Source organism: Macrotis lagotis, chromosome X (genome assembly GCF_037893015.1).
Source record: "Macrotis lagotis isolate mMagLag1 chromosome X, bilby.v1.9.chrom.fasta, whole genome shotgun sequence".
Lineage (NCBI taxonomy): Eukaryota > Metazoa > Chordata > Mammalia > Peramelemorphia > Peramelidae > Macrotis > Macrotis lagotis.
Genome location: NC_133666.1, coordinates 147,848,346 through 147,870,195, shown reverse-complemented (window position 1 = coordinate 147,870,195; position 21,850 = coordinate 147,848,346). Strand labels below are relative to the sequence as shown.

General features: G+C 38.9%; 2 protein-coding genes, 1 non-coding gene and 1 pseudogene across 7 annotated transcripts in view; 1 reads left to right on the top strand and 3 right to left on the bottom strand.

Moving 5' to 3' along the window:
• Positions 1–10,756, bottom strand: part of NMRK1 (nicotinamide riboside kinase 1) — a 28,450-nt gene extending 17,694 nt beyond the window's left edge. The window contains exons 1-3 of one of the 5 annotated variants that reach the window (XM_074207970.1): positions 10,669–10,756; positions 5,536–5,591; positions 242–332 (exon numbers count right to left, since the gene is read on the bottom strand). In XM_074207970.1, coding sequence (XP_074064071.1) covers positions 242–332; positions 5,536–5,564 — 120 coding nt within the window. In that variant the 5' untranslated portion in view covers positions 5,565–5,591; positions 10,669–10,756. The other 4 variants (XM_074207969.1, XM_074207973.1, XM_074207972.1 and 1 more) reach the window with 4 other exon arrangements.
• LOC141503627 (U6 spliceosomal RNA) lies at positions 2,275–2,381 on the bottom strand. Its single transcript, XR_012472972.1, has one exon. It is a non-coding gene; the product is annotated as a U6 spliceosomal RNA (small nuclear RNA).
• A 251-nt stretch (positions 10,757–11,007) lies between the features above and the next one.
• OSTF1 (osteoclast stimulating factor 1) overlaps positions 11,008–21,850 on the top strand; it is a 55,840-nt gene continuing 44,997 nt past the window's right edge. The window contains exon 1 of the mRNA XM_074205260.1: positions 11,008–11,316. Within this exon, the coding sequence (XP_074061361.1) occupies positions 11,283–11,316 (34 nt within the window). The 5' untranslated portion in view covers positions 11,008–11,282. The remainder of the gene's footprint in view (positions 11,317–21,850) is intronic.
• LOC141501372 (U2 small nuclear ribonucleoprotein B'' pseudogene) lies at positions 20,777–21,587 on the bottom strand (annotated as a pseudogene).

The window sequence follows — 21,850 nt, the reverse complement described above, 5'->3', positions numbered from 1 at the left end:
CATTAGTGAATGACTCTGTTGATGACATTAAAATATAATGAGCTGAAGAATTTTAAACAACAACAACAAAAAAAACCAACCAAAGAGATATGACTGATTTGTAGTGTCACCTAGTGGACAATCAACTAAATGACCAGAATCTACCTTCACAACCAACAGGACCAATGTTTACCAATTGCTCTAAGAATTTAATAAATACTTGCCTCTCCTTAATGAAGTTTTTAAGAAGTTTTAAAGATACCTTAAAGTAATCATCCTGTGAGATGATACTGCAATTTGGGAGCTGTTTTTGGAGATTTTTGGCCAGAGTTGTCTTCCCACCATTAGTCACACTGAACCAAAAAATTAAAAAAAAAATTAAGAAAATCCATCCATACATTACAACAGACATTTTTGTAGCAGTTTGCATATATTACTTCATTTGACATCAGAATAAACCTCAGAGGTCAGGGTTACAGTTAACACTCAGCCTACAAATGAGGAAACTGAGACTGAATGTGGTTAAATGAACTGTTTACATTCACTTTTCTAGTAGGTTTCTGAAGGATTTGACTTCAGGCATCCTGACTAAATCTGGCACCCTTGTCTTTACACCATGATCATCTTTTAAATCTCACACACACACACACACACACACACACACACACACGCAAACAACAAGAAATTTACTCAAGACAACAGCTGCAATCTAAGAAAATACAATTCTTGCAGCTATTTGCTATTTCAAGAAAAATAACTGACATATTGTAAGAAGTAAATGACCAATCTGTGGTGGAAATGGGGGGGAAAAAGTTAAATATTAAGCAATAGGTTTACTTTTTGAGCTTAAGTTCTCTCTTCCAGAGTCACAAAGTCCCATGGCAAGACAAATATCAAGGTTGGCAATGACCCAGGATACAACGGACAACCTTAGCTTCTTCAATGTCTGACCCAGCCCCAGGTGCTCCACAGCAATTGCTTCAACCACCTTTCAACATGACTGTTGGAACAAATTGTTCTTATCTGGCAATTCAGGTAGAATGCTCCTTACCCATCAATGGGTTTGTAACAGACCCTTCTAACTCTAATTCTAAATTCATATCCTTTTTCTTTTGCTAAAAATATACTTTTTCCTATCTATCTATACACTCTAACCTGATCTTACTCAATATTTCTTTGTAAGCCTGCCTAAAGACCTAACACCTAACTGATCCTATCCAAACTCTGGGTCATATAGCTCAGGAGGAAAAGCTATCTCTGTGGCATCTGTGAGACACTGATGGAGTGTGTAATACTTTTGAGTGGATAAATAAACTGCAGTGTGCCTGTCACTCTGTAACCTGTGCTAGTTTATTCATGTAGTGGCCACCAAAAACCTGCAGTATTCGAGCAACATGGTGTATGTGGTATCAGACAGTGTTGCTCTGACAATATTAATGTAGTCTGTAAGAGATCTACCCTGTGACAGATTCCAAGCTCATAATAACTCTAATTTGTACGTTCAAGGCTAGGTGACATAGCAGATATAGTCCCATCATGAGAACTGTTGTGGAGACAGTGGAATGAAGACTGGCTTTTTTAGAATCTTTGGCTTTCTTCAAGACTCAGTTTTAGCATCACTCTTTGCAGGAAACCTTTCCTGTGTCCCACCACTTTCCTCAGTAAGATTACCTTCTATTCAATCTGTACATATCTTGTCCATATTGCCTCTCCATTAGAATGTGAGTTCCTTGAGGTTAAGGACTATATTTGCCATTCTTTGTATCCCTAACCCTTAGTATAGTACATTGTGAATTACAAGAGCTTTAAAAAAATACTTCTTGCCTTAAATGATTGTTGCCAAGGCCTAGGGGCCTCTTCTGAAACATAATCTTCCTGATGCCATTATCTCTGAGCTTATACTCCCATTACCTGAATAATTGATCAATGAGCACTTACCCAGTCCTCTGGCTAGCACACAGTTCCCTTAATCCCCAGTTTCAGAGCTGATGTCTGCCAAGGTGAAAACCCTTTTCCTTCCTACCCATATATATCCCTATTTCACTTGGCCCTACTACCATCCATAGTCCTTTCCCTTTCAGTTATATTTTGTGAGTTCCACTTCATCATTAAACTCTTTTACATATTATATTTCTTCTTTTCACATTCTTTGTCTTCTTATGCTCACAGAAACCAGAACTTCTGGACACCCTCTTCAGTCTTGGCTGCTCCCATCATTTCCCTTGGAACACTGGGTCACAAAAGAGGGTGTTGGAATACTTTTTCACCACCCTTTCTCTGCTACCATCACTCAAAATAAATCTCTCCTTCCTTCAGAATTTGCATGTCATCCTTGTGCAGGGGACATGCTAATCTTCTCTGTATTGTTCTAATTTTATTCTATGTGCTTCCAAAGTGAGCACCAATCTCTCCTTCCTTGAAGTTCATTCCATCTGTTTCTATCACCCTTTTAATATTCTACTTGTTATCAAATATTGGTTCCTAAGTCATTCCAGCTTCTTTCCAAGATTTTAGTACATGGCTCAGTCTTTCCTGTTGCATCAACTACTGATCTAATACTTCAAAACATAAATATTTCACTTGACATAACTTAGAACACTCTGGCCTCCCAATTCAATCTTTTCAAATTCCATGATTTCCATCTCTACTCTTCCCTAGCTATCAACTAGAGAGGTCACATATCAGATCTTACTGAACTTCAAAACTATGTCACTTCTATAACCTTGAACTTTGAAAGTTTTCTAATTTCATAATCTACTTTCAATTTTTTTTCCTGCCTCACTCCTAACCAAGTATTTATCCTCACTTTGAGTTCCAGTTATTCTTTCTGTAGATTTTCCCTAATCCATCATATCAGTCTTATTTTTAGTTTCTTTCTTCTTGTACTTCCATGGTTTACTTTCTGCAAATTTTTAATTTGCACTTATGCCCTGGCCTGTTGTATACTGTTGGAAGAAATTATACAATTACATGAATAATATGAATATATGTGAACACAATTCAATCTCAATTTGGCTGCATTATGATCCTTTTATTCTTCTCCGATTAACTCTCCATCACATTTTCTATAGCAGTTCTTTGATATCTTCTCATCTCCCCTCTAATCCTAACACAATTCTTATTCTCTATCTTTCATTGATGACCTTGCCTTCTACTTTGCTGAATAAACCAGTCATCCACCAAGAGTTCTTCATTTTTCTTAGTCTTCAAATTCCCACCTGTTTTTTCCTCCTCCTTTGCTCCTGTCTGAGGAAGAAGTAATCCCTTTTCTTGCTAAAATTTACTATTCTACCAATGTTTTTGCATCCCATACCTTCTGATCTCTTCCAGGAACTTCCCTTCAACAATTATCTCAAGATTCTTTCTCTCTTTTGCTCTCTCCTTGTCTCTCTGTTTCTCTCTCATTTTACAGTCTACTGAGTCCTTCTTAGGTACTTTACAAACTCAGATTTCCTCCATTCTTAAAGGAAATAGTCTTCACTTGAATTTCCAACTCTCTCAAATTATCAATCTTTATTATCCACTTCATGTTTATTGATAAACTTTTAGGGGAAAGTCATCTATACTCCACTTCTCCGTTTCTTCAACTCTCATGGGTATACCTTTTTAGACACTCATTTGACCACCAATGAAGCTCAGGACACCGTTGCCACAATCACTTAATAAACATTTAATAAACCTTACTTAGCACACTGTACTAAGTGCTGGAGACATATAGAGGCAAAAGACAGAGAGAACCTGGCCTCATGAAACTTACAATCTAATAATCACTTGGACAATTAAAATAGCCATATCATTATCCTCCCTTCAACCTGTTTCCTCTTACTTCAGTCACAAAATATGTATGTTTAAGTGTCCTCTTTAAAAGTTTTTAGGGGTTCCCTATTTCCTCTATGATAAAATATAAACTTCTGATCATTGCATTTAAAGCTCTCCAGTCTGGATCCAATCATATAGTAGACTTATTTCATAATCTCGTGTACCTTTTGTTCTGCCCACATTTGGCTCAATTTTTCCCAAAATACAACATTTCATTTCCTGTCCCTGTGCTTTCTTATGGGCTAGAATATATTTACTCCCTAGCCTTGTCTCCTGGAAACCTTATCTACCCTCAAGGTTCAATTCAGATACTAATTCCTACGATCCTTATGTTCCTGGATTACTTTTATCACATGAATTTGTCTTTAGAAGAATATGTCAGCTCATTGAGGGCATTGAAATTGTTTCATTTTTGTCGTTGTGTCTCCAGAGTCCAGTGCAGTGCTTTTCAAAGAGTAGCTTCTTAATAAATATTTATTGAATTCTGTGGAGAAACTGACTGGAAGAGATGACATTTAAGCTATTATTCAGGGTAAGAGTAATATTTTAACGGTTAAGTGATGAGAGGTGGGCACAATGTAAGAAAGAGGATGTCAGGAACAAAGGTGAAGAGTTATGAAAAAATAAGGGTGAAACAGAATATCCACCCATAAAAAGATAAAGGAGAGAGACTAGAAAGCTACAGGACCTAGTTCATAGAAGATCTGAATATCCAACTGAAATGTAGAAAATGGGAGTCATTGTATGCTTTGGAAGAGAAGAGTACTATAATCAGGATAATATGTTTGAAAGATTAATCTGGCAGTTAGCTCTGCAGGAAATTGGAGGGAGTAATGACTGAAACCATGACCAGGTAAAAATTCTACAACAATTCACTTTGGAGATAAGAAAGAGCCTGAACTAGAAATGTGAGAGTAGAATGGAAGGCCCAGATATGAGAGACACTGCAATGGTAGAATAGGCCAGGCTTGACCATTTATTGGATATGTAGAGGAAAAAGAAGAGTTCAAAGACATTTCACAGGTAAAATACACTTCCCATTAATTGTATGCTGTTATAATATAAACAAAAGAGAAACTCCTCTTAAAGGAACATCACAGTTGTTTAGCAATTTATTTAGCATTTGAGTAAACCAAAGTTTGACTACACATTGGGGAAATGTAAAAAGGTAACTGTGGCAACAGGAAGACAATCTTTGTTAATATAGTCAGAGTTGCTTCAGATATCAGATTTGCACACCTATCTCCTATGAACTAGGATATATATATATATATATATATATATATATAGAGAGAGAGAGAGAGAGAGAGAGAGAGAGAGAGAGAGAGAGATTGTTTTTCAGAAATGGAGAGACAGACTCTTTCCATTAAATTCCTGAGATGGTCCCTGTCGCTGAGTAGAAGGATATGAGAAATCACCATGAACTAAAAGAATGTTGTTCAGTATATCCCTTTAAGGGACAGTTTTTTCCATTTCTCCCAACATTGCCTTTCTAAACACTTTTAGTTGCCATCTTTCACCTTCTCCCTGTTCCTATTGGGTATTCAATATACCTAATAGTCTCTGCCCTATGGCTTCTAGGAACGCCATAATTTTTTGTGATCTACTCAGGCCCACCCTCCCTGGACTGTGCCCCATCCTTGAAAATCACCCCTCTTTTTCCTTCTCCACTCCAGCTGTAAAAACTACTCTCTCTCAACTAGTTGTTCAGAGAAAAACAATCTGATTGCTACTTACCCACTAATTCCAACGACAATTGCTTTCATAGCGTGCTTTCAATTTACTTCTACTTTCTAAAATTAAAAAAAATTATAAAGGAGAATTTTTTAGACAAAAAATCATCACAAGATAAAATGAACTCAGTAAAAAAATTTCATATTCACCTCTATTGCTTGTATAATTTTCAAACTTGTTGACTATTCACAGCTGAAATTTAACCATAGATTTTCTTCTCTCTGATATGCTCTAATACTGTATAGCTAACAAGTAAGTTGAGGTAATTAAAATGAACTAATTCATTAATTAATTTCTGCAATTCACTAATTAATTTAAAAAATTCATATGATGTATCCAGAACTTGAAACAAATAATTAAAAAAAATTCATGTAAGTTTCTCCTCTTATCAGAGATAGTTGACAGTTGTTGTAATTTACTTCATAGGCTTGGTTTCCTAACCTGAAGGCTGGAAGCCTAGTGGTCAATCACAGACTCAATTTCTGGCTTTGTTTTCTATCTAGACCAGTTTGCCCTTCCCTGAGTAATCCCAGTTCCCAGAGTTTAATAGAATAATAGTACTCCATAACATTTATACACCATAACATGTTCAGTTATTCCCCAATTGATGGGCATTCCCTCAAATTCCAATTCTTTGCCACTACAAAAAGAGCTGCTATAAATATTTTGGAACATGTGAGATTTTTCCCAATTTTTATTATTTCTTTTGGATATCGGGCTAGATTTGGTATTATTGGGTCAAAACACATGATTGGTTTAATTGCTCTTTGGGCATAGTTCCAGATAATCTTGAATTTTTTTGCTTGATCGACCTAGCCTACCAGCTCAGACCTCCCAAGATCAAGTGATCCATTACCCTCAGTCTCATTGGTAGTAAGGGATTACAGGTGTATATCATCATTCTTACCTGGAGTTCATTCTTTCAGTAAACCTTGCCAAACCAACCACATGACTATTGTAACAGGTAGAAGAATGTTCTGAGCCTAAACCGTCTTTCTCTATAGCCTTGTTCTCCATCTCATTTGGCTCTTACTGTCTGTAAGCAAGTATGTAGTAAGAACTTACAGGCATAGTGCTAAGAACTGAGCTGACAAAGTACAACAAATACATAGTTCCCTCCTTAAAGTAGCTCACATTCTAATGGGAGAGAAAACATGCAAAACAATTTTGTACATACAAAATAGTTACAGAATAGATCTAGGGTCATCTCAGAGGGAAGACACTAGCAAGAGAAGTGAGGGATAAGGGTAGGAAAAATCTCTAAAGGAAAGGTGGGATTTGAGTTTCATCTTAAAGGAAGCCAGGAATTGGAGATAGAGAATTCTACACTTAGAGGACACAGAGAATATTAGGTATAAAAAGACAAGGAAGGAAGGGGAGAGATTGTAAAGGGTTTTAAATGCCAACTGATTATACTTGATCCTGAAATATTACTAAATTACAAAATAATCACTAATTATTCAATGAAGTAGGGGGCAATGTCACTTTGGCAGCTGAGTAGAGGATGTATTAAGAGTGGGAAAGACTGGAGGCAAAAATCATCCAGAAGGCATGTGGTAAAGATGAAAGGGAGATGATGTGGGAGATGCTATCCCAGTAGAAATGATGAGTAGAAACGTAGCAAAGAGAAGCCAAGGGTGACAGAGGTTGTGAGCCAGAGAAACTTCAGAAAGATTTTTAGGAAGAGGTGAGTTCTGTTTTAGATATGTTGCACTGTCCCATTTTATATACCCCAAATCATGAGCTTCATCTAGGAGCTCTTCCCCCACACCTAGAATATGTTCTCTCCTCAGCTTTCCCTCTTAGAATCCTTAGCTTCCTTTAGGTGCCATCTCCATAGGAAAGCCTTTTCTGATATCCTGGGTGAATGCATTCTCTCCTTTTTCAAGTTATTTTGCTTTTGTTCATCTGGGTTACATCTCTGGTACAGGGGATGCTTTATCCTTGGTAACTAGCACTGTGCTTTGCAAATAAGGAGGTATTAAATAGATACTTATTGATTGGAGTCAATTATTTATTAAATTGTGTGTGGATATATATATATATATATATGATTTTTTTTATTCATATTCTACTTGTATATATGTATAGTACTGTACAAACCCATACTTCATGGATCTCCAGTGTGCTCTGATTTGAGGGAAACAAGGATGGTCTTTTGCTGCCAAAATATCTCTCATATATTCACACCAGTACAGACGTTTCTTTAGGTTAAACATTACCATTTTTTTAGAACTTTCTTTCTATAATATCTTTCCTTCCTTTCTTTTCCTTTGAAGGGATGACACTAAATCCACTAACATTTTAATGGTATAATTCATTTTCTAGATGCTTTGGGAGAAGGGACAATGTGAGCACCAGACAAGGAGAAGCCCCCAAAGAATACAAAAAGGACAGAGGATCAGGAAAAAGGCTAAAGACAAATTTTACTTACATCACAATTTTTTCCTAAGGTTTGTTCTCAGTTTAAGAAAAGGCTTCTCAGACAGTCATAGTCTGGAAACACAGTAGCAATTAGAGAAAGTCATTAGAATACTAGGAAGATGGGTTTTTTTAAAAGCATTTTGAAACATTTAGAAATCTTTATGCCAGTCTTTTTGAAGGAATGAGTCTTACAACCTGTTTTCATTTGTTTGATTTCAGGGTCTCCTCAAAGAATTGTTCTATTGTATGTTCCTGTTACATATAATTATGTGTTTACAAATATATTCAACTACATACAAGAACTAATAAGCATAAGTACCCAAGAATACATTAAAAAATACCCAGACAAGACTAAAGTGAATTAAATTTAGTTTTCAGAATTTTTTTTAACATTCCTTGAAGACAGCTAGGGATACACTAGGATGTCAAAAAACAAATAGGGAAATAAACCATTCTCTATCTTCTTAGGAAGCAGAGATATGGGTAATTGGTGTATGATAAATTTCGTAAATATTTTTGATGAAGCTGGAGTTCTAATTAGGAATATCCCAAACACTCCTCTAAGACATTGTTTAGTATTAAAAGCCAGGTAGAATCAGGAAGCAGGAGAGATCCTTTTGAGAGAGCAAGATTGAAACAGATATGTATCTATATGCATCAAATAATAATTAAGTAAAAAGAACAAAAACAAAAGTTAAATGAGTTGTTCCCTTACTAAGTTCTGATAGCAACTAACTCCAAATTTATAGCACCTAAGGGTGATGAAACACCTTGCATACAGCTGAGAAATGGAAGAACTGAGGATGATCTTAGGGGAATCACAGAATCTAGTAATGGCCAATATAGTCTTTTTTTTCTTTTTGTAAAATGCAATGAAGTTAAGTGACTTGCCCAAGGTCACACAGTTAGGTAATAATTAAGTTTCTGAGGCCCCATTTGAATTCAGGTCTTCCTGATTCCAGGGCTGGTGCTCTATCCACTGTGCCACCTACCTTCCCCCTATCAAAATATTCTTGAACTGATATTTATTATTTGCATTTTTCTAATGTATTCAGAATATATGTAAAGTACTGGTCAAACCCATATCTCATGGGTAGACAATGTACTCCAATTTGAGAGGCAAAGGGATGGAGTTTTGCTGCCTCCAAATCTTCTTTATCTGTATATCATTGTCTATAATGATACCATTTACTTCTTGCAAGGGGCTGGGGTTTGGTGGCCTGTCTGGGACCATAGGGCCAGGTGGATGCTGGGCCTAAGGGGTGGTAGGGGGGCTCGGGGCCTCTTGGCCCCAGGACCAGGGATCTGTCTGCTGAAAATGTGTTATATCTGACCACTCTCCCGCCATGGTCCATCCTTCTCCTCATCACTCACATCCCCCCCCCCCCCTTCTTACTCCAGATGCCTATACCCCATTGAGTATATATGCTGTTTCCTCTCCTAGCCACCTCTGATGAGAGCGGAGATTCCCTCATTCCCCCTTGCCTCCCCCCTTCCATATCATTGCAATAGCTCATTGTAATAAAGAAAAATCTTATTATGTAAGATATCTTGGCCTATTCCCCCTCTTTTTCTTTCTCCCATTACATTTCCCTTTTTTTCTATTGACTCCATTTTTACACCATATTTTATCTTCAAATTAATCTGATATTAACAACTCTGTTCTAAGATATTTCAAGGAATATTGTACAAATTTTATTTATGTATAGAGGTACTTCACTGAGGCAGAATTTTCATCATGGAATTTTGCTTCCCCCTCCTCCCCATCAAATAAGGTAAGGGAGTAAAATGTGACTGTAAAGATGCAGTTTGCTGTAGAATTTGGGGAAGTCTCTGCCTTCCTCATATCTTCAACAAGGATGTTCCTAGTTCATTTGGAGATTATGTTCATGAAAATTTTGTAGAAATAGGAAAGGAGATCTATGGGTTAGTAATTATTGATATTGCTATTATTTTGAGGGTAACAGTAATTTCCTCAAGAATGCATCTCTGGAGGCCTTGGGCAAGCCACTTAACCCCATTTGCCTTGCAAAAACCTAAAAAAAAATGCATCTCTGATCTTACAACTTAAGAGATCTTGGGCAAGTCAGCTTTCTCATATGGAAAAACCAAAAGATTGGACTAAATAACCTCCAAAGTTCCTTTTAGCTCTAAGCCTTTAAGGTCGCAGAAGCAATGGAGACCAATCCACAGGAGAGCCTCTCCACCACAGCTGGTTCCTCCCCCATCAAGTCTCAATCCAATTCTCTTTTTCACCTGACATATTTAATAGAAGATTTTAATTATACACATTCCAAGTAAAAAGTCTTCTGTATTGTTTTTACAGATAGAATAAGAATAAAAAGTGATTTTCCAATGAACTTTTTCCTTCCTTAAAGATTTTATTTACAATTTCCCCCTAATCCAATTAACCTTTTTCTTTCTTAAAGATTTTATTTTTTTTTTTGAGTTTTACAACTCCCCCCCCCCCCCGATCCAATTAACTTTTTAAACCTGCAGCTTCTGGGAAAGCATCTCAGCCTTGCCAAGGAGGCGCCGAGTGTCACCCCAAGGACCTTGCAATGCGCTTCTAAAGTCAGAGGGTCTGGCGGTTACTTACTTGACAAAAAGCGGGGTGTCGGGGGGGGGGCCCTTCCCGCCACCCTGGTTAGCGCCACCGCGAGGCGGCGCGGAGCCCCCGGGGCAGACCCCGCGGCGCGGAGCCGCACTCACCCGGGCGCAGGAGCGGCCTTCGGAGCGAGCCGTCGGTCCGTGCGGTCCACTCCGCCGGCGCCACCTGCACGCGGAGAACAGGACGGGGGTCCGGCACCTTCCGGGGGCGGCCCAGTCGGGGGACTCCCCGCCTCCGCTCCGGCCGCGGGGCGGGGCCTCTGCCGGGGAGGAGGCGCGCGCCCGCGCCCGGGCCCCAGGCCCCGGCCGGGCGGTCGGGCGCGCGCCGCACGGGCCGCGCAGGCGCTCGCGCGCTCGCTGCCCGGCTGTTCCGTCCCGCCGGGGCTCGGCGAGGGGCTGGGCCGCCGCCGCCGCTTCCGCATCTCTGCTGCGGCGCATTTGCTGCCGCTGCGGCTGCAGGGCTCGCGGCCCGCGGACCAATGAGCTTCTGCTGATGCAGCGCTCACTTCCTCATTGACGCGCTCTGCCTTCGGGACCCCGAGAGCCGCCCGGAGGATCCCAGCCTTCGAGCTTTCTGTCTGTATCCCGAGGGCCGGGCTCGGCCGGTCGGGCGGGCAGAGCGGCGGAGGAGCCCGACTCCGAGGCTGCCGCAGCCCTCTGCTCCTCGGTGCGCTCCCTCCCCCGCGCTGTCGGGTCGCGCCGCCCGGGCCGGAGAGATGTCGAAGCCGCCGCCCAAGCCCGTCAAGCCAGGTAAGGGAGGGTGGAGCCGCGGCCCCGCGGCCCCAACGCGGGCTGGCTTGGCCCGGCCTCTCTCCCCAGCTCGGGCCGCCCCGGACCCAGTCCGCGGCTTCGGATTTGAGTTCACCAAGGGTGGGATTTTGTTCTGCTGACACGAGTTTGGAGAGCGGGCGTGGACGTGCGCGCTGCAGCCCGCCGGCGGCCTCGGGGGCCCGGCCCGGGGAGCCCGGCGGCGGCGGCCGAGGAAAGCCCCCGGACGGCACCGGCACTCCTCTGGTTCCGACCTGGGGAGTCCGGGCGGGCGGCGGCGTGGGGAGTGCGGGGGGCGGGGCCGCCGGGGCGGGCCGGAGCGAGCCGGGGGCCTGGGGGGCCTGGGGGAGGGGGCGGGGAGAGGGAGAGAGAGACAGACCGAGAGGAGAGACACAGAGAGGAGAGATAGAGAAGAGACAGGCACAGACAGACAGACAGACAGAGAGGAGAGATAGAGAAGAGAGACAGAGAGAGGAGAGATAGAGAAGAGACAGGCAGAGACAGACAGACAGACAGAGAGGAGAGATAGAGAAGAGAGACAGAGAGAGGAGAGATAGAGAAGAGACAGGCAGAGACAGACAGACAGACAGAGAGGAGAGATAGAGAAGAGAGACAGAGAGAGGAGAGATAGAGAAGAGACAGGCAGAGACAGACAGACAGACAGAGAGGAGAGATAGAGAAGAGAGACAGAGAGAGGAGAGATAGAGAAGAGACAGGCAGAGACAGACAGACAGACAGAGAGGAGAGATAGAGAAGAGAGACAGAGAGAGGAGAGATAGAGAAGAGACAGGCAGAGACAGACAGACAGACAAGAGAGGAGAGATAGAGAAGAGAGACAGACAGAGAGAGGAGAGACAGAGAAGAGAGAGACAGAGAGGGAGAGAGACAGACAGACGGGGAGAGAGACAGACAGACAGAGAGAAGAGAGATAGAGAAGAGAGAGACAGAGAGAGAGAGAGGGAGAGAGACACAGATTGGAGAGAGAGAGAGAGAGAGAGAGAGACAGAAACAGAGAGAAAGAGAGCGACAGACAGAGGAGAGAGAGAGAAGAGAGACAGACAGAGAGGAGAGACAGAGAAGAGAGAGACAGAGAAAGAGAGAGGCCTCCACAAGCCCCTGGGCAGGAAGTCTTTGCTCTTTAGCAAACTGTCTTTGCTACTGAGACGTTCTGTGTCCTTTGGAGAGAGGAGGGAAGGGACAGCGTGTCTCTGATTCTACAGTTTTCAGGGGGATTTTAATGAATATCAAAGAAAGTAGGAATTCTTAGTTTGAGGGATTTTTGCAGATTCCTGTTACTGAACTTTAATAAAAGCATCATCAAAGTTCAGAATACTTTTTTTCCCATTGCATGTTCAGGAATTTCATTTTTATTCTACATCTCTTTCATTCTTGAATTTTCTTAAATTTATGTTTTCAAGCATATGGTATGGTTTTCCTCTGAAAAATGGGAAATAGTGCTATAAATTGTATTATTGCATTTATGCATTCATTAGTGAATGCCAGTTCTCCCCTGTGGAGATTCCATTTACCAATGTTTGTGTGTGTGTGTGTGTATATATACATATATAACATGTGAGTATATGTATACACACACACACACACACACACACAGAGGCTGAAACTTAGTATTAGAGAGTTGACTCTTTCACTGAGAGGATAAATGAATTGCCTAGTGTCACCCAGTGGGTCTGTGACAAATGAACCAGTGTCTTGGAGCCCTTCCCCCTAGCTGCTAGACCAAGCTGCCTCTCATCTAAAAACTGCCAAGTTTTTAAAGTTCCTTTGGATTTAAATTTGGATAGAACTTACTGAATCTACACCCGTGCCTCTTGGTGGGTGGAGGTGACCTCAGGTCCTCAGAAGGCTAAGCATATTTCCTGTTATGGTCTACCAGGTTGGAAATGCTTTGCATATGGGTTTGGCAAAGGACACTAAATGTCTGTTATTCCAGAACCAGCCTACTTCTCAGGTTTAGCACCAGGTAATGATTTTTTTTTTTTTTTTGCCTTGGCAACTCATGAACAACATCCACTTAGGCATGGAAGGTCTGGGCATCAGAGGAGGGGTGATGATGATACAGATTAAATCCTAAAAAATTCCTAAAACTGTGAAGTAACTATTGATAGAAAGACCATAATAAAAGAAGGGTGATGTAGATTTTATTATTATTTTGACCAGAGACTGGATGTGAATAATAATAACATTTTAATATATCGATTTCAGGGTTTTTGCTTTACAAAGTACTTGCTCATTACCAGCCCTATAAGCTAGGGTAGGATAAGTACTATTAATATTTTTACCCTTTTCATGAATTAGTTAAGTCAGGTTGAATCTGTTTAGTGAATTGCTTAGGATCACATACGTGGTATCTTGTGTCTTTGTCCCACATTATTATCAGCCCATATTATCTCTCTTTTTTTATTTTTGTTTTTTACAAGGCAATGGGATTAAGTGACTTGTCCCAGGTCACACAGCTAGTAGGTATCAACACTGAGACTGGATTTGAAATCAGGTCTTCCTGACTCCAGGGTCAGAGCTCTATCCACTGGACCACTTAGCTGTCCCTGCTTACTTTATCTCTTAACAGTGAAACAGTGGAACTTGAAGCTGTTTTAAACATACGATCAAATTTTACCATTGGAAATTTGGTTTTTATTTGCCAGGAGGGAGTAACTTAACAAGCAAAAATAATGTATTGTTATTCTTTGGTACTCAATTATTAAAAAAATAAAAATCCTGAAAATCAATCAAATGCTTTTCTATGTCTGGGGACAAATTAGGTAATGTCTATCATGATGCCTGTTCCTTGTTACTCTGTGAGTTGGGGGGAAAAAGGCTGTTACATCTTTTTTTTTTTTTAAACTCACATAATGGATTAATAAAGTAGTAAAGGAAATCCTTTCTTTTTAGAAGATAGATTAGGAATCTCTAGTTTTAAAAATTGAGTCATTCTTTCACATTGGCACTATTTGTCTGCTACCATTAAACCCCACAAGCATGGGTCAGTATTTCATTCTCTTGCTTTATGTTCCCACTGCTACCACCTTCTTTTGAATCTCATTTTTTTTCTTGTCTGTACCATTGCAATAGTCTCCTAAATGGTCTGCCTATTTTCTCTACCCTCTAAACCATCTTTCACATTTATTCAGTTTAGTGACCTAAGAGCACAACTGGGATTGTTTTGTTATTCCCCTGCTTAAAAATATCAAATAACTCCTAGGTTGACAGTGCAATGTGTTTGTGTGTGTGTGTGTGTGTGTGTGTGTAAAACTTGGGAGTTAAACTTCATAGCATTTTCCCACTACTTGCCTTTCTCTGCTTCTACCTTCTTATAACAATGCCTTTGCTCATACTTTCATAATTCTATCTTAGATTCTCAGATTATGAATTCTCCTCCCCCAATTTGTTAGTTTGTTGGAATTTTATTCTTCTTGGCCTGACTCAAATGCCAAGTTGACTGTAAACTCCTTGTGGGCAAGGATTGTCTTTCTTTTTGCTTCCATTTGTATGACCAGTGCTTAGTTTAGTGTCTGTAAGCCATTAATAAATGCTCCGGGTGGTACATTGGGTAGAACTACAGGCCTGGAATCAGGAAGACTCATTTTCCTGAGTTCAAATCTGGTCTCAGACACTTGCTAGCTGGGTGACCCTGGGTCTTTTTTGTCTCAGTTTCCTCCTAAAATGAACTGGAAAAGAAAATGGTAAACTACTGCAGTATCTTTGCTAAGAAAAATCCAGATGGGGTCACAAAGAGTCAAACACCACTGAAAAAAATCTGAAAAATGCTTATTCCTTCTTTTCGCTCTTCGCCCTTCTCCATTCATCCTTCTCTCCCTTCTTTCTTCTTTCCTTTCTATGGAGAGGAATCAGCCATGGAGCTAGGTCTGGGTTAAGTCTGATCTCGCATACATACATATGTGCTCCCAAACAAGTTCCTTTACCTTTTAGCACTCCATCCAACTTTCTAAGACTATAAATCACAGAGGCCATACTTACTTTTAGTCTAGGGAATTATGTCAGTCAGTGAAATCACAGCTTCAACTTCCATCCCTTGTTGTGCATTTTTTTTCCCCTTTATTGCAGCACTTATCACATTCTGATTTAGAGTTGTTTGTGTTCATTTCTTATCTTCCTTTCTAGCTTTTTAAAAATCCTATAGAGCCAGGGTGAGGTAATATTTGTATTTGTCACCATCACATCTGTTCCTTAGCACAGCCCTCTACAGAGTGCCTTTTTATATAGTAGGTCTTCAGTATGTAATTATTAAATCCCGTATATCCCAGACTCAAACCCAAAATCTGAGTCTTCTCTGACCCCTCCTTCCCATTTCTCTAAAAAAAAATAATCCTATACCAGCAGTTTTTACTATTTTTAGCTCCTTTTGCATTCTGAAGATTGGATAGGAATAAGATTTTGTTTAGCATGTCAGAGCAGAGTACACAAAGGTTTGATATCCAAGAAGACTCTTCTTTACACAATACTTAGTTTAAAGAATGGTATTTAGAAATAATAGAAGAAATTATTTCAGGAGCTAATTTTTTTTTTTAAGAAATTAACTATGTCAGGTGGCTAGGTGGCGTAGTGGATAAAGCACCGGCCTTGGAGTCAGGAATACTTGGGTTCAAATCTGGTCTCAGACACTTAATAATTACCTAGAAACCTAAAAAAATAAAAATAAAAAAAGAAAGAAATTACCTATGTAAGCAAGTTTTACAAGGATAAAATTTTCAGGCCTTGCTGTGGCCTGGCCTGAATTGTTTTTTCCTAATGGCATTTTGACTTGTGGATGGAAACAAAGGATCATTAATATATCAAGTCTTTGGTTATTATTTAATGATAAGGATGTGGAATGTAGAGAACAAGATTTAAATTGAATCAGAAAAAAGGTAAAATTTCACTTTGAGAATTAGATCATAAAAGCTAAAGAATTCTGCTTAGATTAATTACATTTTGTTTGGGAAAGAAAGCAATAGGATAAAGTCAGAATGATACTGTATTGGAAAGATCTCTGAATTTGAAGCTAGAGATTCTGAGTTCTGTCTCTGTGGATTACTATCTCAGTGATCTTGGGCAAGTCTCCTTGAGGCTCCCTTTCCTCATCTGTAAAATGAATTTGTTGGAATAGATGACCTTAGAGCTTCCTTCCTGTTCTAGATTTATCATCCTATGCAATAGTTAGTCCTGGTAGCTATTATTTTTGTTATTTATCACTTTAAGTAGATACTAATCTCTTTTTCTTTCTTTTTTCTTCTTCTCTATACTAATCTTGTGTAGAGGCAGCATGAATAGTGGATAGGTTAACACATACAAATTTTATGGCCATGGGCAAGTTCCTTTATTTCTCAGTTCTCTAGGCAACTCTCTTTAAATTATAAATTACAGACAGTTGAATACTTTGGTTGAGGAAATTTCCATACCACAGATTTCTTAGGCTCCTGGTGAAATCTCAGATTACATTAGAAAAAAACCAGACAGAAAAACTAAATCCTGTTTAAATGAATCAGTCAGATTTTCGGTCAAATCTCAAACATGGGCAACTTTCATCTTATTTACATCAAAAAACAGTCAAAGTTCTCTTAAAAGAGATTTTAGAATTCTTAATTACTCTGATGCATGGACCATGTTTTGAATGTTGTTTTCTATTTGCCTTTTAGAACTCTTTGATAGGTATCCCTACTTCTCTTTGTTATTCATTTGATAAAAAATTTCTTGGAGACAAATTAGAAAACTTTATAGTCACAACCTTTACTATAATATTTCTGTACAAGGCCACTTTCCAAAGTGTTCTTAACTGGAGAACAAAAGGTGGAGGAGGGGAGCAGTTGGGTAACTTGTGCTCTAACCTCATTGTTTGCAAAGTAACAGTGGCCAAAGAAATTTCCTGTTTCGCTTAATACTAACCCTAGCCCCTTTCCTTGGTCCCTCCTATTGCAGCAATTTGTTGTAATCTCTACTTTTTTTTTTCAATCCTTAGTTTTCAAGTCAAGTTAGCAGACATTAAGTGTTTAGGATGTGTTCAACTGTGCTAAGTATTAGGGTTGTAAAGAAAGGTAAAAAAAGTTCCATGAAAATGCTCAACTGTGTTAGTATTAGGGTTACAAAGAAAGGCAAAATACTTCCATGAAAATGAAAAAGTAAATAGCCTCAAGGAGCTTTTACAATTTAATGACTTGGATATTATAGGAAAGACACAAATACACACATACACTTCAATGGGTTAAGAGTTAACTAAGTTACAGATTCTTTCTTGAGGTTAATTTAACTACAGGTCAAGATTCATCATATTGGGAACTCTCTCCATGCTTTGACTAGTAAATTAGTTATTGTGAATACTATGATTACTGTGGCTAAGCAACATTAATCATCTGGTTACCAATTTCCTGGTGACAAACCTTTCTATATTTCATTATATTGATCTGAAGACGGATATATCCCATCATCAAACCTTTCCATCCAGCCTGAGCTTAATGTTCCCCTTGCCCAGCATCTAATTAGAACTTAATCGAATGCTTGGAGGGAGGGTTTGGGATTAGGTGATTTGAATTTAACCTCACCAAAGTGAGGAGGAGTCCTCACCATATTTTGACCTGTTGGAAATAAATGTATTAATCTTCTTAGAGTTTGCCCTAATCAGGGACAAACATCAGAGATTTTAGCTGTAAGGAAGAGCAAACCAAAAATGGTTTAACAACACATTTATTAATATTTATCTAAAACATGTATGGAGGGGCGTTTAGCCAGAGAGCTAGAACCCCCCCCCCCCCCACCAGTCTACTGTTATCCTTGTCCATCAGAAGGGAACTTTCAGCTTGTCCAATCAAAGAAGGGTCTAGCCCTGTAGGATGGGATGGGGTAGTCTGGGAAGAGGCAGAGTTGGAACCGACTTCAGCTAAAAGACCTTCAAGGCAAAGTATCTCTGGAGAAGCTCTTGGAATTAAGAAGAGGCCACACTATTTATAATTAAGGGAGTTGGTCTCTAAGCATTCTTTTCAATTGCTATATTGACTTGATTAAAGTATCTAAGTGCTTTGGTATCTAAGTGGAAGTTGGACCTGGTCTAACACTCTCTTCTCTAATTTAATCTGATTAAAAAAGAGACTTTGTGGGAAAAAGGAAACATGAATTTAATATAATATTTAAAAGTAATGTAAATTTAATTTTTATAGATATAGATACATATGTGTATATATAAATATGTACATATACAAATATAAATAAAACAATTTACTGTTCACAGTAAAGTTTATTTTAGATAAAAATATCATGGTTTATGCAAAATTAAAAGATGGTAGCAAGCATAATATAACAAGGAATGTTCGGTGTGAATTGATGATTTTTTAATAAAAATTGTTTTTGAAAAGCCTCTATTTTGCTTTCACTCAACCATACTGGAAGCTTAGTATACAGAAGAACTAGGAAGTCTAGCTTTTGCCATCTCAGAGCTTCCAAGTTGACTAGATCTTAGTGTTTTTGTTCAAGACAAAGAGCTTCAATGGTGGTTTGGTAACTTTGAGGATCTGTGCATGTCTTTTAAAGGATATTTTTTTGTTCTTTGCTTCCTAAAAAAGAGTCTGTACTGATGAACCCAGTCACTAATTATTATGAAAACTAGTACATCATAAGTAGCCATGTTAGGTTCAAAAGTAGTTATCTTAATTCAAAGTCAGGACTTTTGTTTCATAAATGGAAAAGTCAACTGGATAAATTGATCAGTAAGCAATTTGCTAAGCATGTATTAAACCCCTGGAATGTTCAACTTACCTGCTAGCAGGGGAAATAACATATACACCCATAAGTAGATGTGAAATCTATGCAGAAAAGATCATGCATCATCTGTATTAGTTTATGTAGTATTCGAATTTTCCAAAGTATATTTCAGCCTGCATCTAAGGCTTTTAAAATTTTTTTTGAGACTATAAAATTAACTGAATGTTTAGAGTGAGCTTCAAGATTGAGGAGAGCCTGTGACTACAAAATACTAAATAGAATTCATATATTCTGTCCATGCCCATTGCATCTCCTTTTTCTTCTTCCTGCTAGTCACTCCCTACTTTATATCTGTAGATTTTGGACTATCAACAATACATGTTTCTCAATTTGTTTTTTGATGAAAAGAGAAATCTAATAGAATTTAATGACATTTTCCTAGGATATAAACATAAACCTCATTGTTTCTTTTTGCTTTTTAAAAAAGGGAAGAGGAGGGGCAGCTAGGTGGCACAATGGATAGAGCACTGGCCCTGGAGTTAGGAGTACCTGAGTTCAAATCAGGCCTCAGACACTTAATAATTTCCTAGCTGTGTGACCTGGGGCAAGTCACTTAACCTCATTGCCCTAAATAAAAAAATAGATTAAAAAAAAAGAACAAAGAACCATGGGGTGAGGGAGAGATGTGCTCTCATTATCCTTATCTTGCAGATTGAGAAACTGAGACTGAGAGTGGTTAAGTGACATGCCTAAGGTCAGTCACACAACTAGTAAGTCTAAGACTGTATCTGACCTCACTTCTTCTGTCTTATGCCCCAAGACTACTGTGTATCTAGTCTTCTGTAACCTACTTTACTCCCTGACCTTGTAACCTAACCTTAACTTTTGAGGCAACTTAGCCTCCAAGTGTAGCCCCATTAGATCATCATTGACTAGCTCAGTATCATCTATCTTACTGCACTTTGTTTTATAGACTTTAAATTAATTTACTGAAAGTAATACTAAATGACCAATGAATCTACTCCAGTTCTAAAATTCTAAGATCTTGAACACATAGTGCTGAATTACATATCCAATTTTTGTCTTTTTTTGATGCTAGACTAAAAGTTCCATCACTCTTACCTCATTTTGTGCCATTTCTTTCCTTTCTTTCACCAATATTGAGCACATATACATTATGCTCTTAGTAAATATTTTTTGACTGAATGAATAAATTAGTTTTCTTCCCCTCCCCTCAAACTCTCCATTCCTCCTCTTCTGCCTTCAATGAAGTTCATTTGCCAGTATCCAAAGTATTTTTTTTTGTTTGTTTGTTTTCCCCTTACCTGGTTCACTTCTAACTAAATATCTGCTTAGTAAACACCCTCTCTCCAGCCCAGAGTCTAGAGTTATCCCTAAACCATGGTCTTTAGTTCATGATATTTGGATCCCCCCCAACTTCCTGCCTAATTCTAAACTAATGTTCTGGTCTGCATTTATTTACATGTGTATTTTATATATCTCTCTTTTTTTTGAATATAAGAAAGCTTTAATTGTACAAAATGTCTCTTGCATGTTGTGGTACCCCAGATTTGTAAGGAACACTGGAGAATCTCAGTTCAAAAAGTTTACCCAGAATGTTTTACTACTTTTAGTATAGCCCTCAGAAAGTTCTTCAAAATTTCTGAATTGTATCTTTTGAAAACAAAGGACAGGAGCCATAAATAAAAAGTCATTTAAAGAAAGTCCAAAAAAGCTATTTCTTGGCATATGTAATCTTCATGGCATGGGATGTTGTAATCTTAAATCCTTGTAAGGCATCTCTGGCAGCATCAGCTTATCTATCATTTTCAAACTGCACAAAAGCAGTGTCCCGTCTCCCAGGTACCAATTTTACTTCTTTGAAACCAGGAAATTGATTAAACAGCATAGATAACATCATTTCATTAGTCTCTTCTGGCAAGTTATTTAGGAATAAAATATAATTTGGTGGATAGTCAGGCACCTGAGGATTTGGGGTTGAATTTCCTTGGGTGTTAGCTGAATTTGGTGTAGCCTGACCAGGCTTTTTGTTTGTAGCATTAGCAGTTTGCTCCAGAGATTTTGCCTTTTTCTTTTCTTTTTTTCTTTTCCTTATCAACAAAAGTACCAAGCATTTTAGAGATTATATGGGAGTCTGTTTTTGCATGTTGAATTCAAATTGGTTTACCATAAAATGGAAAGCCTTGTAACTGTCTCAAAGCATTAGTAGATGAACCAAGTTCTTTAAATATAACAAATGCTTGTCCTCTCATCTTCATAGTTTTTAAAGCCACAATATTCACTACATGGCCAAGCTGAGAAAAGAGTACGTACAATGATCTCTTCAGTTCTTTTTTGATTTTGTCATCCATATTGTTGATATAAATTGTATGATTTGCTCTGATATCCATGTTTGGGATTAAATTTCAGAGAAGCCTGGAAGTCTTTCTCCCGGGGCTCACTCTGCGCCCAAACACCGGAAGAGCTATAACTCTTTCAAAGTGTGAACATTTGGCTGGTGGAAGTTGAATCCCCTCCTCTCTTTACTTTGCCAGTAGACTGATGTCTTTTTTCTTTGCACTGACATTGAGTTAAGTCCTTTTAGTACTCAAATCTAGTATGGCATCCACATTCCGGTTCCTTCCATCTTATCATCTCTTCTTGGCTGATGGTCCTCAACTTTGATTGATCTTGTCTTGTTGCTTGAAGAGCTTTGCTAAATGATTAAAACTGCATGTCAATCCTATTGGACTTTAATTCAGGAGTGTGTTGGTAGATGTTTAGCATCCTACTATCTGAAAATCGGCAT